Source organism: Chiloscyllium punctatum, chromosome 48 (genome assembly GCF_047496795.1).
Source record: "Chiloscyllium punctatum isolate Juve2018m chromosome 48, sChiPun1.3, whole genome shotgun sequence".
NCBI lineage: Eukaryota > Metazoa > Chordata > Chondrichthyes > Orectolobiformes > Hemiscylliidae > Chiloscyllium > Chiloscyllium punctatum.
This window is the reverse complement of record NC_092786.1, coordinates 28125280-28139804: the sequence shown is the minus strand read 5'-3', so window position 1 is coordinate 28139804 and position 14525 is coordinate 28125280. Positions and strand designations below refer to the sequence as shown.

The 14525-nt window shown below is 40.5% G+C and overlaps 1 protein-coding gene across 3 annotated transcripts in view; it reads right to left on the bottom strand.

The window, feature by feature from the left end:
• spg21 (SPG21 abhydrolase domain containing, maspardin) overlaps positions 1 to 14525 on the bottom strand; it is a 165648-nt gene that overhangs the window by 75815 nt on the left and 75308 nt on the right. For all 3 annotated transcript variants that reach the window (XM_072564917.1, XM_072564915.1, XM_072564916.1), the window contains one exon: positions 8357 to 8465. In XM_072564917.1, coding sequence (XP_072421018.1) covers positions 8357 to 8465 — 109 coding nt within the window. The remainder of the gene's footprint in view (positions 1 to 8356; positions 8466 to 14525) is intronic.

Below are 14525 nucleotides of genomic sequence, written 5' to 3'. Positions count from 1 at the left end.
GATATGGTAGGTCTTTGTCTGTGTTGTTCTGTTTTGTGTTTTAAGGAGACAGATGAAGCATAATGTGATAAGTGTGAGGTTATCTATTTTGGGAGCAAAAACAGGAAGGCAGATTATCTGAATGGCAATAGACTGGGAAAGGGAGGGGTGCAATAAGACCTGGGTGCCCTTATACACCAGTCGTTGAGAGTAAGCATGCAGGTAGGTGCAGCAGGTGGTGAAAAAGGCAAATGATCTTTATCGTGAGAGAATTAGAGTATAAGAGCAGGCATCTCTAACTGCAATTACATATGGCTTCAGTGAGACCAGAGTCGCTAAAGTGTGGTGCTGGAAAAACCATAGCAGGTCAGGCAGCATCTGAGGAGCGAGAGAGTCAATGCTATGGGCTTCACCAAGCCTGAAACGTTGACTCCCTTGCTCCTAAGGTGCTGCATGACCTACTATAACTTTTTCCAGCGCCACACTTTATCGACCCTGACTTCTCCAGCATCTGCAGTCCTCACTGTCTCCACAATGAGGAAGGAGTTTTGGTCTCACTCTGAGGAAAGACATTCTGGTTATGGAGGGCGGGCAAAAAAGATTCACTAGCTTGTAACCTGAGATGGCAGGGACATAAAACAGAGGCTGGATTAGTTAGGAATACGTGGAGTTTGGAAGAATGAGAGGCTCTCACATAAAAGCCTATAAAAAGTCTAACTGAACTAGACAGGATAAACACAAGAAGGTTGTTCTCAGTGACCTGTGAATGCATAAGCAGAGGTCACAGGTTAAGAGCATGGATATTCTTAGGACAAAATTGAGAAGAAATTTCTTCACTTAAAATGTGGCAAGGCTGTGAAGTTCTCTGCAGTAGGTTGAGGCCAAAACATTAAATGTTTGCAAGAAAATGTTACATATAGTTCTTAGCCTAAAGTGATATGGGGAGAAAGTAGGAATAGAGTATTAAGTTGGATAATTAATAATAATGATATTGAATGGTGGAGCAGGTTTCTAGGGCCAAATGGTCTATTTCAGCTGGTATTTTCTATGGAATGTCAAATACTCTTCTCTGTTGAGCCCCAGTCTTGGACATACTAACCACATCTCTGCAATAGCTATCAAGCTACTTTCATTTATTTCTATTTATGTTATCAATTTGTACATCTTGTTACAAATACTGCATGCAATCCGACTAAGTCTTAAGTTTTGACTTATCAGCATTAATCTTTCTGCTTCTAATTTCTGCAGCATGCTTCTGCATATATTTTCTACTGTTCCCGTCACACTTCGATTAAAACAGGGGTGGCAAAGTGGTTAGTACAGTCTCGGGACACTGTGTGGAGTTTGCACATTCTCTCCTTGTCTGCATTGGTTTCCCAACGGGTGCTGCAGTTTACCCCATAATCCAAAGATGTGGGCGGCATGGTGGCACAGTGGTTAGCACTGCTGCCTCACAGCGCCTGAGACCCGGGTTCAACTCCCGCCTCAGGCGACTGACTGTGTGGAGTTTGCATGTTCTCCCTGTGTCTGTGTGGGTTTCCTGCGGGTGCTCCGGTTTCCTCCCACAGTCCAAAGATGTGCAGGTCAGGTGAATTGGCCATGCTAAATTGCCCGTAGTGTTAGGTAAGGGGTAAATGTAGGGGAATGGGTGGGTAGCGCTTAGGCGGGTCGGTGTGGACTTATTGGGCCGAAGGACCTGTTTCCACACTGTAAGGAGGCCTGTGGAGTGCCACAAGGATTGGTGCTGGGTCCACGACCTTTCATCATTTATATTAATGATTTGCATGTGAGTATAAGGGTATAGTAAGTAAGTTTACAAATGACACCAAAATTGGAGGTGTAGTGGACAGTGAAGAAGCTTACCTCAGATTACAACGGGATCTTATTCAGATGGGCTAATGGGCTGAGAAGTGGCAGATGGAGTTTAATTTAAATAAATGCGAGGTGCTGCATTTTGAGAAAGCAAACCTTAGCAGGACCGAGGGAGTGTTGCTGAACAAAGAGACCTTGGAGTGCAGGTTCTTAAAAGTGGAGTCGCAGGTAGTGAAGGCAGCATTTGGTATGCTTTCCTTTATTGGTCAGAGTAATGAGTACAGGAGTTGGGAAGTCATGTTGCAGCTGTACAGGACATCGGTTAGGTCACTGTTGGAATATTGCATGCAATTCTGGTCTCCTTCCTATCGGAAAGATGTTGTGAAACTTGAAAGGGTTCAGAAAGGATTTACAAGGATGTTGTCAGGGTTGGGGGATTTGAGCTTTTGGGAGAGATTGAATAGGCTCGGACTGTTTTCCCTGGAGCGTCGGAGGCTGAGGGGTGACGTTATAGAGGTTTACAAAATCATGAGGGGCATAGATAGGATAAATAGGCAAAGTCTTTTCCCTGGGGTCGAAGAGTCCAGAACTAGAGGGTGAGGGGGGAAAAGATATAAAAGAGACCTAAGGGGCAACCTTTTCACACAGAGGGTGGTACGTGTATGGAATGAACCGCCAGAGGAAGTGTTGGAGGCTCGTACAATTGCAACATTTAAAAAGGCATTTGGATGGATATATAAATAGGGAAGGTTTGGAGGGATATGGGCTGGGTGCTGGCAGGTGGGACTAGATTGGGTTGGGATATCTGGTCAGCATGGACAAGTCAGACCGAAGGGTCTGTTTCCGTGATGCACATATGTATGACTCTATGATCTAAATACAGTCAAAAGCTTTCATTGTCACCATATTTGTGTGCCAGGGACCCAGGTTCAATTCCACCCTCGACTAATTGTACCAACGTGACACAAACACTCTCTCCGTGACTGCATAGGTTTCCTCCGTGTGCTCCAGTTTTCTCCCATAGTCCAAAGATGTTAGATGGATTGGCCATGCTAAATTGCCCATTCTGTTCAGGGGTGTGCAAGCTAGGTGGATTAGCCTTGGGGAATGTATAATTACAGGGATGGAACATGCTTGTGTGGGATGCTCTTCAGAGGGTTGGTATGGACTCAATTGGCTGAATGCCCTGCTTCCACACTATAGGGATTCTATCATGCTATGAAAATCAACTTCAAATTTTCTCACATTTTGCTCCATTTGCCAACTTTTTGCCCACTTAGTCATCGGGTCATACAGCACGGAAACAAACCCTTCAGTCCAACTCATCCATTCTGGCCAGATACTCTAAATTAATCTAGCCCCATTTGCCAGCACTTCGCCCATATCCCTCTAAACCCTTGCTATTCATACACCCATCCAGATGCCTTTTAAGTGTTGTAATTATACCAGCCTCTACAACTTCCTCTGACAGTTCATTCTATACAAGCACCATCCTCCATGTGTAAAAGTTGCCCCTTAGGTCCTTATTAAACTTCTCCCCTCATACTAAATTTAAGCCGTCTAGTTGGTCACTCCACCACCCCAGGGAAAAGACCATGTCTATTTAACCTATGCAAGCTCCTCATGATTTTATAAACCTCCACAAGGTCACCCCTCAGTCTCTGATGCTCAAGGGAAATCAGTTCCAGATTATTCAGCCTCTCCTTATAACTCAAATCCTCCTTGTAACATCCTTGTTAATCTTTTCTGAACCTTTTCAAGTTTCATAGCATCCTTCTCAGAGGAGGAGGACCAGAATCACATACAATATTCCAAAAGTGCCTTAACCAACGTCCTGTACAGCTGCAACATGACCTCCCAACTCCTGTGCTCAATACTCTGACCAATAAAGGAAAACATACCAAATGTCTTTTTCACTATCCCATCTAACTGCGACTCCACTTTCAAGGAAGTATGAACCTGCACTTTGTTCAGCAAAACTCCGCAGGGCCTTATCATCAAGTGCATAAATCCTGAATTGCCTTTCCAAAATGCAGCACCTCACATTTATCTAAACTAAATACCATCTGCCACTCCTCAGCCCATTGGCTCACCTGATTAAGATCCCATTGTAGTCTGAGACAACCTTCTTCGCTGTCGAATACACCTCCAATTTTGGTGTCATCTGCAAACTTACTAACTATACTTTTGTTCACATCCAAATCATGTATATAAATGATGAAAAGCACTGATCCTTGTGGCTAACCATTGGTCACAGGCTTCCAGTCTGCAAAACACCTTCCACCATCACCCTCTACCTTCAAGCCAGTTCTGTGTCTAAATGGCTAGTTCTCCCTGTATTACCTTGCTAACCAGTCTATCATGAAGGAACTTCAACAAAAGCCTTACTGAAGTCCATATACATCATATCCACCTCTCTACCCTCAACAATCCCCTTCGCTACTTCTTCAAAAAACTTAAGTTAGTGAAATTCCGATGAAGAGCTCATGCTCGAAACTTCAACTTTCCTGCTCCCGAGATGCTGCCTGACCGGCTGTGTTTCTCCAACATCACATGATTTCTTAATCAGTCCTTGCCTTTCCAAACACAGGCAATTCCTGTCCCTCAGGATTTCCTCCAACAACTTGCCTACCATGGATGGCACACTTACAGGTCTATAGTTCCCTGGCTTTTCCTTACCATTTTTCTTAAATAGTAGTTAGCACACTAGCGAACGTCCAGTCTTCCAGCACCTCACCTGTGACTACCCATCATACAAATATCTCAGCAAAGGGCCCAGAAATCACTTCCCTAACTTCCCACAGAGTTCTGGGGTACACCTGATCAGGTCCTGATCACCTTTATACATCTTAAGAGATGTAGCACCTCCTTCTCTGTAATATGGACATTTTTCAAGATACCATCATCTATTTCCCTGTATTCTATATCTTCTATGTCCCTCTTCACAGTAAACACTAATGCAAAATACTCATTTAGTAGCTCATCCATCTCCTGCAGTTAAACACAAAGGCTGCCTTACTGATCTTTGAGGGCCCTATTCTCTCCCTAGTTACCCTTTTGTCCTTAATGTATTTCTAAAAACCCTTTGGATTCTCCTTAACCTTATTTGCCAAAGTTGTCATGTCCCCTTTTTGCCCTCCTGATTTCCCTCAAACTCGTCCAAGGATTCACTCAACTTCTGTCTATATTTGACATAGGCTTCCTTTCTTTTCTTGGCCAAAATCTCAATTTGTCTAGTCATCCAGCATTCCCTATAACAATCAGCCTTTTCTTTCACTCTAACAGGAACGTACTATCTCTGGACTCTAGTTATCTAATTTTTGAGGGCTTCCATTTTCCAGCCACCGCTTTACCTATGAACATCCATTTCCAATCAATTTTTGAAAATTCTTGTTAATACCGTTAAAGTTGGTCTTCCTCCACTTTAGAACTTTTAATGTTACAATCTGGTCTATCCTTTTCTATGATTATTTTAAAACTAATACAATTATGGTTGCTGGCCTCAAAATGCTCCCACTGACACCTCAGTCACTTGCCCTGTCATATTTCCCAACAGTAGGTCAACTGTTGCACCTTCTCGAATAGATATATCCACATACTGAATCAGGAAATTGTCTTGTATACACTTAATCTCCTCTCCATCTAAACCCTTAACACTATCACAGTTCCAGTCTATGTTTGGAAAGTTAAATTCCCCTACCCTAACCACCCTACTATTCTTACAGATAACTGAGATCTCCTTACAACTTTGCTTCTCAATTTCCCGCTGACTAATGGGTGGTCTATAATATAATCTAATTAAGATGATCACCCCTTTCCTATTTCTTAGTCCCACCCAAATAACTTCCCTGGACGTATTCCCAGGAATATCCTCCCTAAGTACAGCTGCAACGATATTCCTTCACAAAAGCCCCATTCCTCCTCCTCTCTTGCCTCCCTTTCTATCCTTCTTATAGCATTTGTATCCTGGAACAATAAGCTGTGAGTCATAGAACATAGAACATAGAACATAGAAGAATACAGCGCAGTACAGGCCCTTCGGCCCTCGATGTTGCGCCGATCAAAGCCCACCTAACCTACACTAACCCACTATCCTCCATATACCTATCCAATGCCCGCTTAAATACCCATAAAGAGGGAGAGTCCACTACTGCTACTGGCAGGGCATTCCATGAACTTACGACTCGCTGAGTGAAGAACCTACCCCTAACATCAGTCCTATATCTACCCCCCCTTAATTTAAAGCTATGCCCCCTTGTAATAGCTGACTCCATACGTGGAAAAAGGTTCTCACTGTCAACCCTATCTAACCCCCTAATCATCTTGTACACCTCTATCAAATCACCCCTAAACCTTCTTTTCTCCAATGAAAACAACCCCAAGTGCCTCAGCCTTTCCTCATAGGATCTTCCTACCATACCAGGCAACATCCTGGTAAACTTCCTCTGCACCCGTTCCAGTGCCTCCACATCCTTCCTATAGTATGGCGACCAAAACTGCACACAATATTCCAGATGCGGCCGCACCAGAGTCTTATACAACTGCAGCATGACCTCAGGACTCCGGAACTCAATTCCTCTACCAATAAAAGCCAGTACGCCATATGCCTTCTTCACTGCACTATTTACCTGGGTGGCAACTTTCAGAGATCTGTGTACATGGACACCAAGATCCCTCTGCTCTTCCACACTACCAAGTAGTCTACCATTAGCCCAGTAATCCATCTTTTTATTACTCTTACCAAAGTGAATTACTCTTACCAAAGTGAGTCCTGCCCATCCCTGAGCCACGTTTCTGTAACTGCTATGATATTCCAGTCCCATGTTCTGAACCATGCCCTGAGTTCATTGCCTTCCCTGTTAGGCCTCTTACATTGAAATAAATGCAGTTTAATTGATTAGTCCTACTTCGTTCTGTTTTGTTCTTGTCTGTCCTTATTTAACCCATCAATATTGCCCATCTCTAAACTGCCTGCATCCCTCTCAACTTGCTTTTCCACCAACCTGTGTCATCTGCAAACTCAGCTATAGAATATTTGCTTCTTTCATCCAAATTATTAACATACATTGTAAACAGTTGTGGACCCAGTACTGATCCCTGTGAAACCCCATTAGTTACAGAGCACCAACCCGAAAAAGAACCTCTTTAACTATTTCCTGCCCATGGGGCAATATACAACTTCCAACACCATGGGCACTTTCATTGACTAAGGAAAAATTTCTTCTCACAATGGTCTTGTGTGTCTAAACCCTTAATGCAGAGAGCTGTGGGGGCAGAGTCCTTGTGTAGGTTTAAGGTTGAGAGAAATAGCTTCTCAGGCATTAGGAGAAACTAAGGGTTATGGGGAAAAGGCAGAAATGTAATTTTGATGAACATTGGATCAGATGTGATCCTACTGGTAGAGCAAGTACATAGCCTACTCCTGCTCCTTTTACTGTTCTCACACTGCAGAAGAAACAAATTGTACGCGCTCTCTGCCGGTGAAATTTTCTCTCTCACTATCACTGTCCTTCTCTTACAGGTCTGCTTTTCACTTTATGAAGCTACTGATCCAATATCTCATGTTTTAAGAAGTTCTAACTTCTCTCTCCTGCTCTTTATGAATTCACTGTACCTATGCGCTCTTAAACTGCCACTAACGCCTCCACAGTTTTGCTCAGCCTGAACAGCCTTGAGGGACTGAATAACAATAGCTTCATAGCTCCAGGACCTGGGTTTGATTCCAATCTTGGGTGTGTGTGTGGAGTTTGCATGTTCTTCCAATGTCTGAGTGGGTTTTGGCCAGATACTCAGGTTTCCTCACAGAGTCCAAAGATTAGTCATGCTAAATTGTCCTGTGATGTCCAGGAACGTGCAAGCTAGTTTAGATTAGATTACATTTAAGTTAGATGTAGATTTTACTGTCATGTATACTCAAGTACTAGGTACAAAAGTACTGTGAAAAACTGTACAATATTGCCACAAAGTACAGGGGTACAAAGTATTAGTTACAGAAGTCGAAAAATAAAGAGATAAGTTCAAACATTCAGCATTACAGTCTTCTTTGTATAAAAGTGGAAAATAAAGTTAGAAAATCAAACACTACACTCTTTTCTTAAGTAATGGGCCTGCAGATGCTTCAAGCTGGGCTTTCCCCAAGAGGTCTCCCTCTCCCCTATGCTAGGCATGCCGAGTTAGATTAGTCATGGTAAATAAGTAGTTACAGGGATAATGTGAGGACTTGGTCTGGGTGGTATGCTCTTCAGAGGCTTATTGTAGATTTCATTGGTTGAATACCCTCCCTCTGCACTGTAGGGATTCTGTGACTCTATGATATACTCCACTTGCTACTGCACAATGACAGAGTTCCACACAGTTGATTTGAATGAGGACCTCGATCTTTTTAAAGTTGGGATTTTCTGGGCTTAAAAGGTTTGAACTGCCATTTGTTCAAATGCTTAATGAAGTGGTGATTCTTCTCTCCATGCTTGTTTCTGTAGAGTACTAACTGCTCAAATAATTCAAGTTGTATAACTCAGACAGATCAGTGTTTAGACAGTAATTTTTGTTCAACTCCTTGGCTCACCCGGTCAACCATGAAATCGATTGCATCTGCCATTTTTGGATCCACAGGACCAGCTGTAAAGTTTCCAAGAACAATCTTCTTCAACATAAATCCAGGCATCAACCAGAAGCTAAAATAAAATTTCATAAATGGGATAAGAGTCACACTGACAAAGAACATTAAAGCAAATAAACTCAAAACTAAAAAAAAATTAATGGGAAGCATATTGTGAATTTAATTTTTGGACGCTGCACAGGTAGAAATGTCATTATGAAGAGCCAAACTGAGTGACCATCAGATGTTTTCACAATCAATCATTTCAGCTAAAGGAAAAAAAAAGTAAGTTTTAAATTTTCACATGGCGTAACAGATTTGGGCTGTGAAAAATTAAGTGTTGGCATATCATTAAATTATACAAGCAATGAGGGGAGTAGAATTAGATTACATAGGAGGAATGTTGATGAAGGGCTTTTGCCCGAAACGGTGATTCTCCTGCTCCTGTGTTTTTCCAGCAACACAGTCTCGACTCTAATTGCAAGCATCTGCAATCTTCTCTTTCTCTTACACGGGGGAATAGCCCATTTCTATGCTAGAACTCCGCATGATTTTAATAATTATCCAGGATTTGGGCAACTAAACCAGAAGTCCAGGTGAAGTGTGATAGGATATAGCTGTCAAATGAAATTCAAATCAAAGAAATGTGAGGTGCTACAATTTGGTATAAAGAACTTGCAGACAGTAAGAATTAAAGGGACTCATTAGTATGGTGTGTGAAGGTGCTGTGACGTTAAGTTGTTATTTTGTCCTTTTTTTTTGAAGAAAGGTTGTAAGGCAGAGGCGCTGAGCAGGGAGAAAGTGAGGACTGCAGATTGCTGGAGATCAGAGTCAAAAGGTGTGGTGCTGGAAAAGCAGAGTCCTTCAGACTGCCGAGACCACTCGAGTAAACAGCTTGGGAGGTCATGGCCTTTTTTAAAAAACAGTCTAAATGAGTGTGGCCAGCTATCTCAGATCAGGATTTCTGGATTTCAGTTTCTCAGTAGCATCAGAAGCTGTTGGGTCACAACATAGTTGGATGCTTCAGGAGATGTTTCCTGGTTGCTGCTACTCTCTGAATTTTCTCCAGATGCTTATTTTTCCTTCCTGGATTGGAGAACTGCATATGAGAATCTGTGTCTGAATTTGTCATTTTGCCAAGGCGTGTGTTTACATGATGTTATTATATTGGAATAGTTAATTAATACAATCACTTATCTATAATTTGATTTAGATTTTCAAATAGAGTTAAGCTACTCAAAGTTCTTATTTCTTTTGTATTTTAACTATAATCAAAAACAAAATTTATTTAAACACTAATGTTGAGTAGTTTGACCAGTCATAATGCATCTGGAACACAGCACTTCACATTTGTTTTTAAAATCAGAAAATGTTAGGGCTTAGGTTACATCCTTAAAATATTTTGAGGCGATCTGGTCTGATCTGTAACAATTTGGGAGCTCTTGTTGGGATAGAATTTCTAATTCCAGGTTGGGTTTACGATTATTGGGACTAAAAGGCAGGAAAATGGTAAGCGTTCATGTTTTTGGTGTCAGGTGCCGAATTCAGTTTATTTAAACAGAGTATGCCTTGTGTAGTCTGTTTCAGTCACTAAGAAGTTTCTGGGGTGAAAGAAGTCACTGCGGGAGTTTTACAGAAAGTGAGCAAGGCAAAGCAGTTGGTGTTGGCAGATCGGCTGCAGGTAGGGCTACATTTGGCAGTGCGAAAAGGGGAGGTAATTGCAGCAATTGCTTGATATTTATGATAGCTGGAAATGCCACTGGAATAATTGGAAATGGTTATAATTCAAGCTGCTTCATTTGCAATTGAATTTGAGGTGAAAGACAAGGAAAGAATCACTCTGGCAGAACAAAGAGAAGGAAACGAAAAGTTTGAAAATGACAGAGGAAAATCAGAGAGAAGTAGAGAGAGAGAGAGAGAGAGAGCTTGAACTTCAGAAAATGACTATTAGAGAGAAAAGTTGACTTGAAAGTGCAAAGATAAGGTAGAAGGTAGGCTTAGTGAGGAGTGTAGTGATGACAAACAAATCTATCAAAGTCAAAGGAGGAAGCACCTGGGGAGTATAATTAGGTGAAAAATGCAATCTTAAGTGCATATGAGCTAATGCCAGAAGCCTACAAACAACATTTCATGAATCAAAGCAGGGACCCTCATCAAATGTACGTAATTCACTCTTTAATACAGTAACATCGTATAAACAAACCCCTTACCAAAATGGCAAATTCAGACAGATTCTCACATGCAGTTCTCCAATCCAAGAGGGGAAAAAATTAAATCAAACAAATTAATTTTAATACTGGATACAGGCATTGAAAATAGATCACACAAAAGTTACTCTTCGAGAAATTATTTTGGAGGAGTTCAAAAATTCACTTCCTGAAGTAATGAGAACACATGTGGAAGTACAGAGTTAACAGCTGAAATGGCCGATAACTATGGCCGAGACATCAGTTTCAGTCAGCGAGGGATAGAAATTGAGAAAAAGAGAAATCTTTAGGTGGTAAGGGAAAATGAGATCTCACTGAAGATAGATAATTTACCACAGGGTAAAAAGGAAACCCACGAGGGGGATAGAGAAGTAAAAAAGCTCAGGTATTTTCACTGCAATAAAATTGCCCACATGAAGTTGCAGTTTTGGTGGTTTAGAAAAAGCAATGGGATGACAGATGTGAAAACAGGATAAGTCAGTGAGTTTTGTTGAAGTGGTAAAGGAAAACTCAAGCCAAAATACAAAAACATCTTTATTGGCCTGGACTTCTTAAGTATGCTGGACATATCGGGTAATTGGAAAACCTCAAAATAAAACCTCATATCCATGTCTGCATTTGAGGAACATTTTACAAGGGTCTTACCAAACTAAACAAAAAGGAATCAGTATTTGTTGACCATAATGAATGTATCCATTAGATTTCCAGAAGCCATTCCATTATGCAATATCACAGCTAAAAGGATTGAGGAAGAATGACTCAAATTGTTCTCTAGATATGACCTACCCACAGAGATACAATCAGAACAAGTGACAAATTTTACATCAAAGTTACTCAAGGAAGTTATGGTTAGGTTCGGAATAAAACAATTTAAATCCATATTTTACCATCCAGATCACAGGGAGCATTTGGAGCTGTGACCATGTTGATGGCTTATAGTCAAGACTATCCAGAGGATTGGAATGAAGAAATTCCATTTGTACTTTCTGCAATTAGGAATAGATGAATTGAACCTATCAAATTCAGGCCACTTGAATTCATTTTTGGGCATGAGGTGAGAGGACCACATTCAGAGACCACATATTTGGGCTGTGGGGCAAATTTTAGGGAACAGTTAAAAAGAGTGGGTAAGTGGATTAGGCAGCATTTAAAATTAGCACAGCATGTGATGAAACAGGAAGCATACAAGAAGTCAAAACTTCATTATTTTGGCCATAGAGATAAAAGTGTTAGTGCTATTTATAGTGATAGGTGAGCCACAAAGGTTTACTGGACCTTACCAATCAAAAGGAGATTGACTTGACAAGAATACAGATAGAAATAAATCATGTGAATATGCTCAAAGGGTATTTTAATGGGGAAAGAATACAAAAAGAAGAATGATTTACTGGTTACAACACAATGTGAAGAACCAAGTTCAGAGGATTCTGAATATGATTATCGCCTGAACATCAGAGGATTCTCAAATTAAATTGGACAATGAGGAAGTTGTCAAAAATTGGGATAAATTATGGAGTTACATTCCAGAGGAAAACTGAAATGCCCTGGAAGAGTTAGTACAATCACATGGAGAGATATGTGGGAATAAGCTGAGAAGTACCATTCTAATCATGCATGATACAGATATAGGAAATGCTGTTGCAATTAAGGAACATCCTTATAGACATAACCCTCTCAAGTTGGCACAGGTGCAAAGAAAGATTGAACATACTCAAATACCACATGGAAGTAAGTTGTAGTGACTGAAACTCACCCATAGTAATGATGCCAAAACCAGATGGTACCCAACAATTGTGTGTGGACTATCATAAAGTCAATGCAGTTACAAAGTCAGCTTCATATCCTATTCCACATTTGGAAGTTGGTCTTAAGAAGGTGGGACAATTAATTTGTATTTTGAAGCTGAACTTACTCAAAGGATACTGGCAGGTATCTTTATCGAAAGCCAAAGATGATTTCGCCTTTTGTGACACCAACTGGACTCTGCTAATTTAAAGTTGGTATGAAAAATGCACCAGCTACATTTCAAAGACTAATCAATAAGATCATTTTGGGATTACCAAATTGTGTACACATCGAGGACTTGGTGATTTTTTAGTCACACATGGAAGAAACATTTGCATCATGTATCAAAATTGTTCGATCGACTTTGGGAGACAGATTTCACGATAAACATGGCTAAGACATTTACAAAAGCCAAAATCACATTCCTGGTCTGTGGTATTGGACCTGGACAGATAGCCCTACAGGATGTGAAGAGATCATTAGGGAGTTTCCTGTACCATCGACAATGACAGCAGTACTACTGCACGTTTTACTGGAAATTTGTATCAAGTTTTAGCAGTGTGGTTATTGACTTACTGAACAAGTGCAGAAAACTTCAGTAGATAACGGACTGTCAGAAGGCGTTTGATAGCTTGAAAGCTGTGTTAACCACTGCCCCAGTATTAGATGCACCTAATTACACAAAGCCATTCAAGTTGGCTGTCAAATCGAGTGATGTGGGTGTTGGTGCTTTACTCTTACAAGATGATGACAAGATAGTACCCAACAGATTTTCCTTTTCCAGAAAATTAGATAATCATCAACAGAAATATTACACAATTGAGAAAGAAACACTGAATTTGGTATTGGCATTACAACATTTGCTTTGCCAGTAATGTATCTGGGACAATAGAATGTACTAGCCAATAATGGTTTTTGGCGAAATTTAAGAACAAAAATTTCAGACTGTTTAGATGAAGCTTGTTAACGCAGCCATTCAATTTGAGAATTATACACTTGGCAGGATGAGAAAACGTAATTGCCAATGCGTTGTCACGACTTTGGTGAAGAAAGACAAGGTGTTCGATGGTGGGAATAAACAGACTGAAATAGAATTAGAGTCAATGTAAGTGCATTTCAGTGGACGAACATAGTCAGACTAAGGTTTTTTTTAAACTGAAGCCATTTTAGTATAAGTGGTTCTTTTTGTTTTAATGGGGGGGATGGTATGACGATGATGTGGCTTTAAGAGTCTATTTTGTCCTTTCGTTTTGAAGAGGTGTTGTAATGTAGATAGCCCGGCACCTCTACAAAGACCACTTGAGTGAACAGCTTGAGAGGACAGTATTTTTTTTATTATATATAGCCTTAATAGGTATAGTTAGTTCTCACAGATCTGGATTTCCAGGTTTTGGTTTTTCATTAGCTTCAGAAGCTGTTTCAGTCTCACCAGAGTTGGAAGCTTCAGTAACTGTCTCCTGGTTGCTACTCTGAATTTTCTCTTTTTTTACTCTGGATCGGAGAACATGTCAGAATCTATGTAGGAATTTGCCTTTTTGCGAAGGGGTGTATTTATGTAAAGTTATCAAAGTGAAACAGTTAATTAATAACAGTTACTGAATCTATTGTTCACCTAAGTTTTCCAATAGAGTTATTCTACATTTTTCTTTTGCTTGTATTTTAACTTTCATGTTCAAATAATTGTGTTTTTGTTTAACATCGAGTAACATTGCATTTAGAACATAGCATATTTGTCTTTAAAATGAGAAAAGGTGTGGATTTAGGCGACCTTCTTAAAATATTTTGAGGAGGTCTATTCTAGTCCAAACAGGGATACAGAAGCAGAGACATGAGTGGACGAATGCATAAGTCACTGAATTAGAACAATTAGGACAGTAGGACAATTAAAAACAAAATGTTAATGAAGGCTAGAATACTACTTTCTTAAGAGTGTACAAGTACAAGAACAGGAAGGTTATGAAGAATCTCTGGAGGATGTTGGTTAGATCTCAATGAAGTATTCAATACATGCATGATTCTTTAAGAAGGATGCGAATGCATCGGAAAGCCTGCAGAGAGGTTGACAAGAATAGTTTCAGGGATAAGAAATTTTTCAGGATAGATTGGAGAGATTGGGACTGTTTTGCTTGGAAAGGAAGACAAGA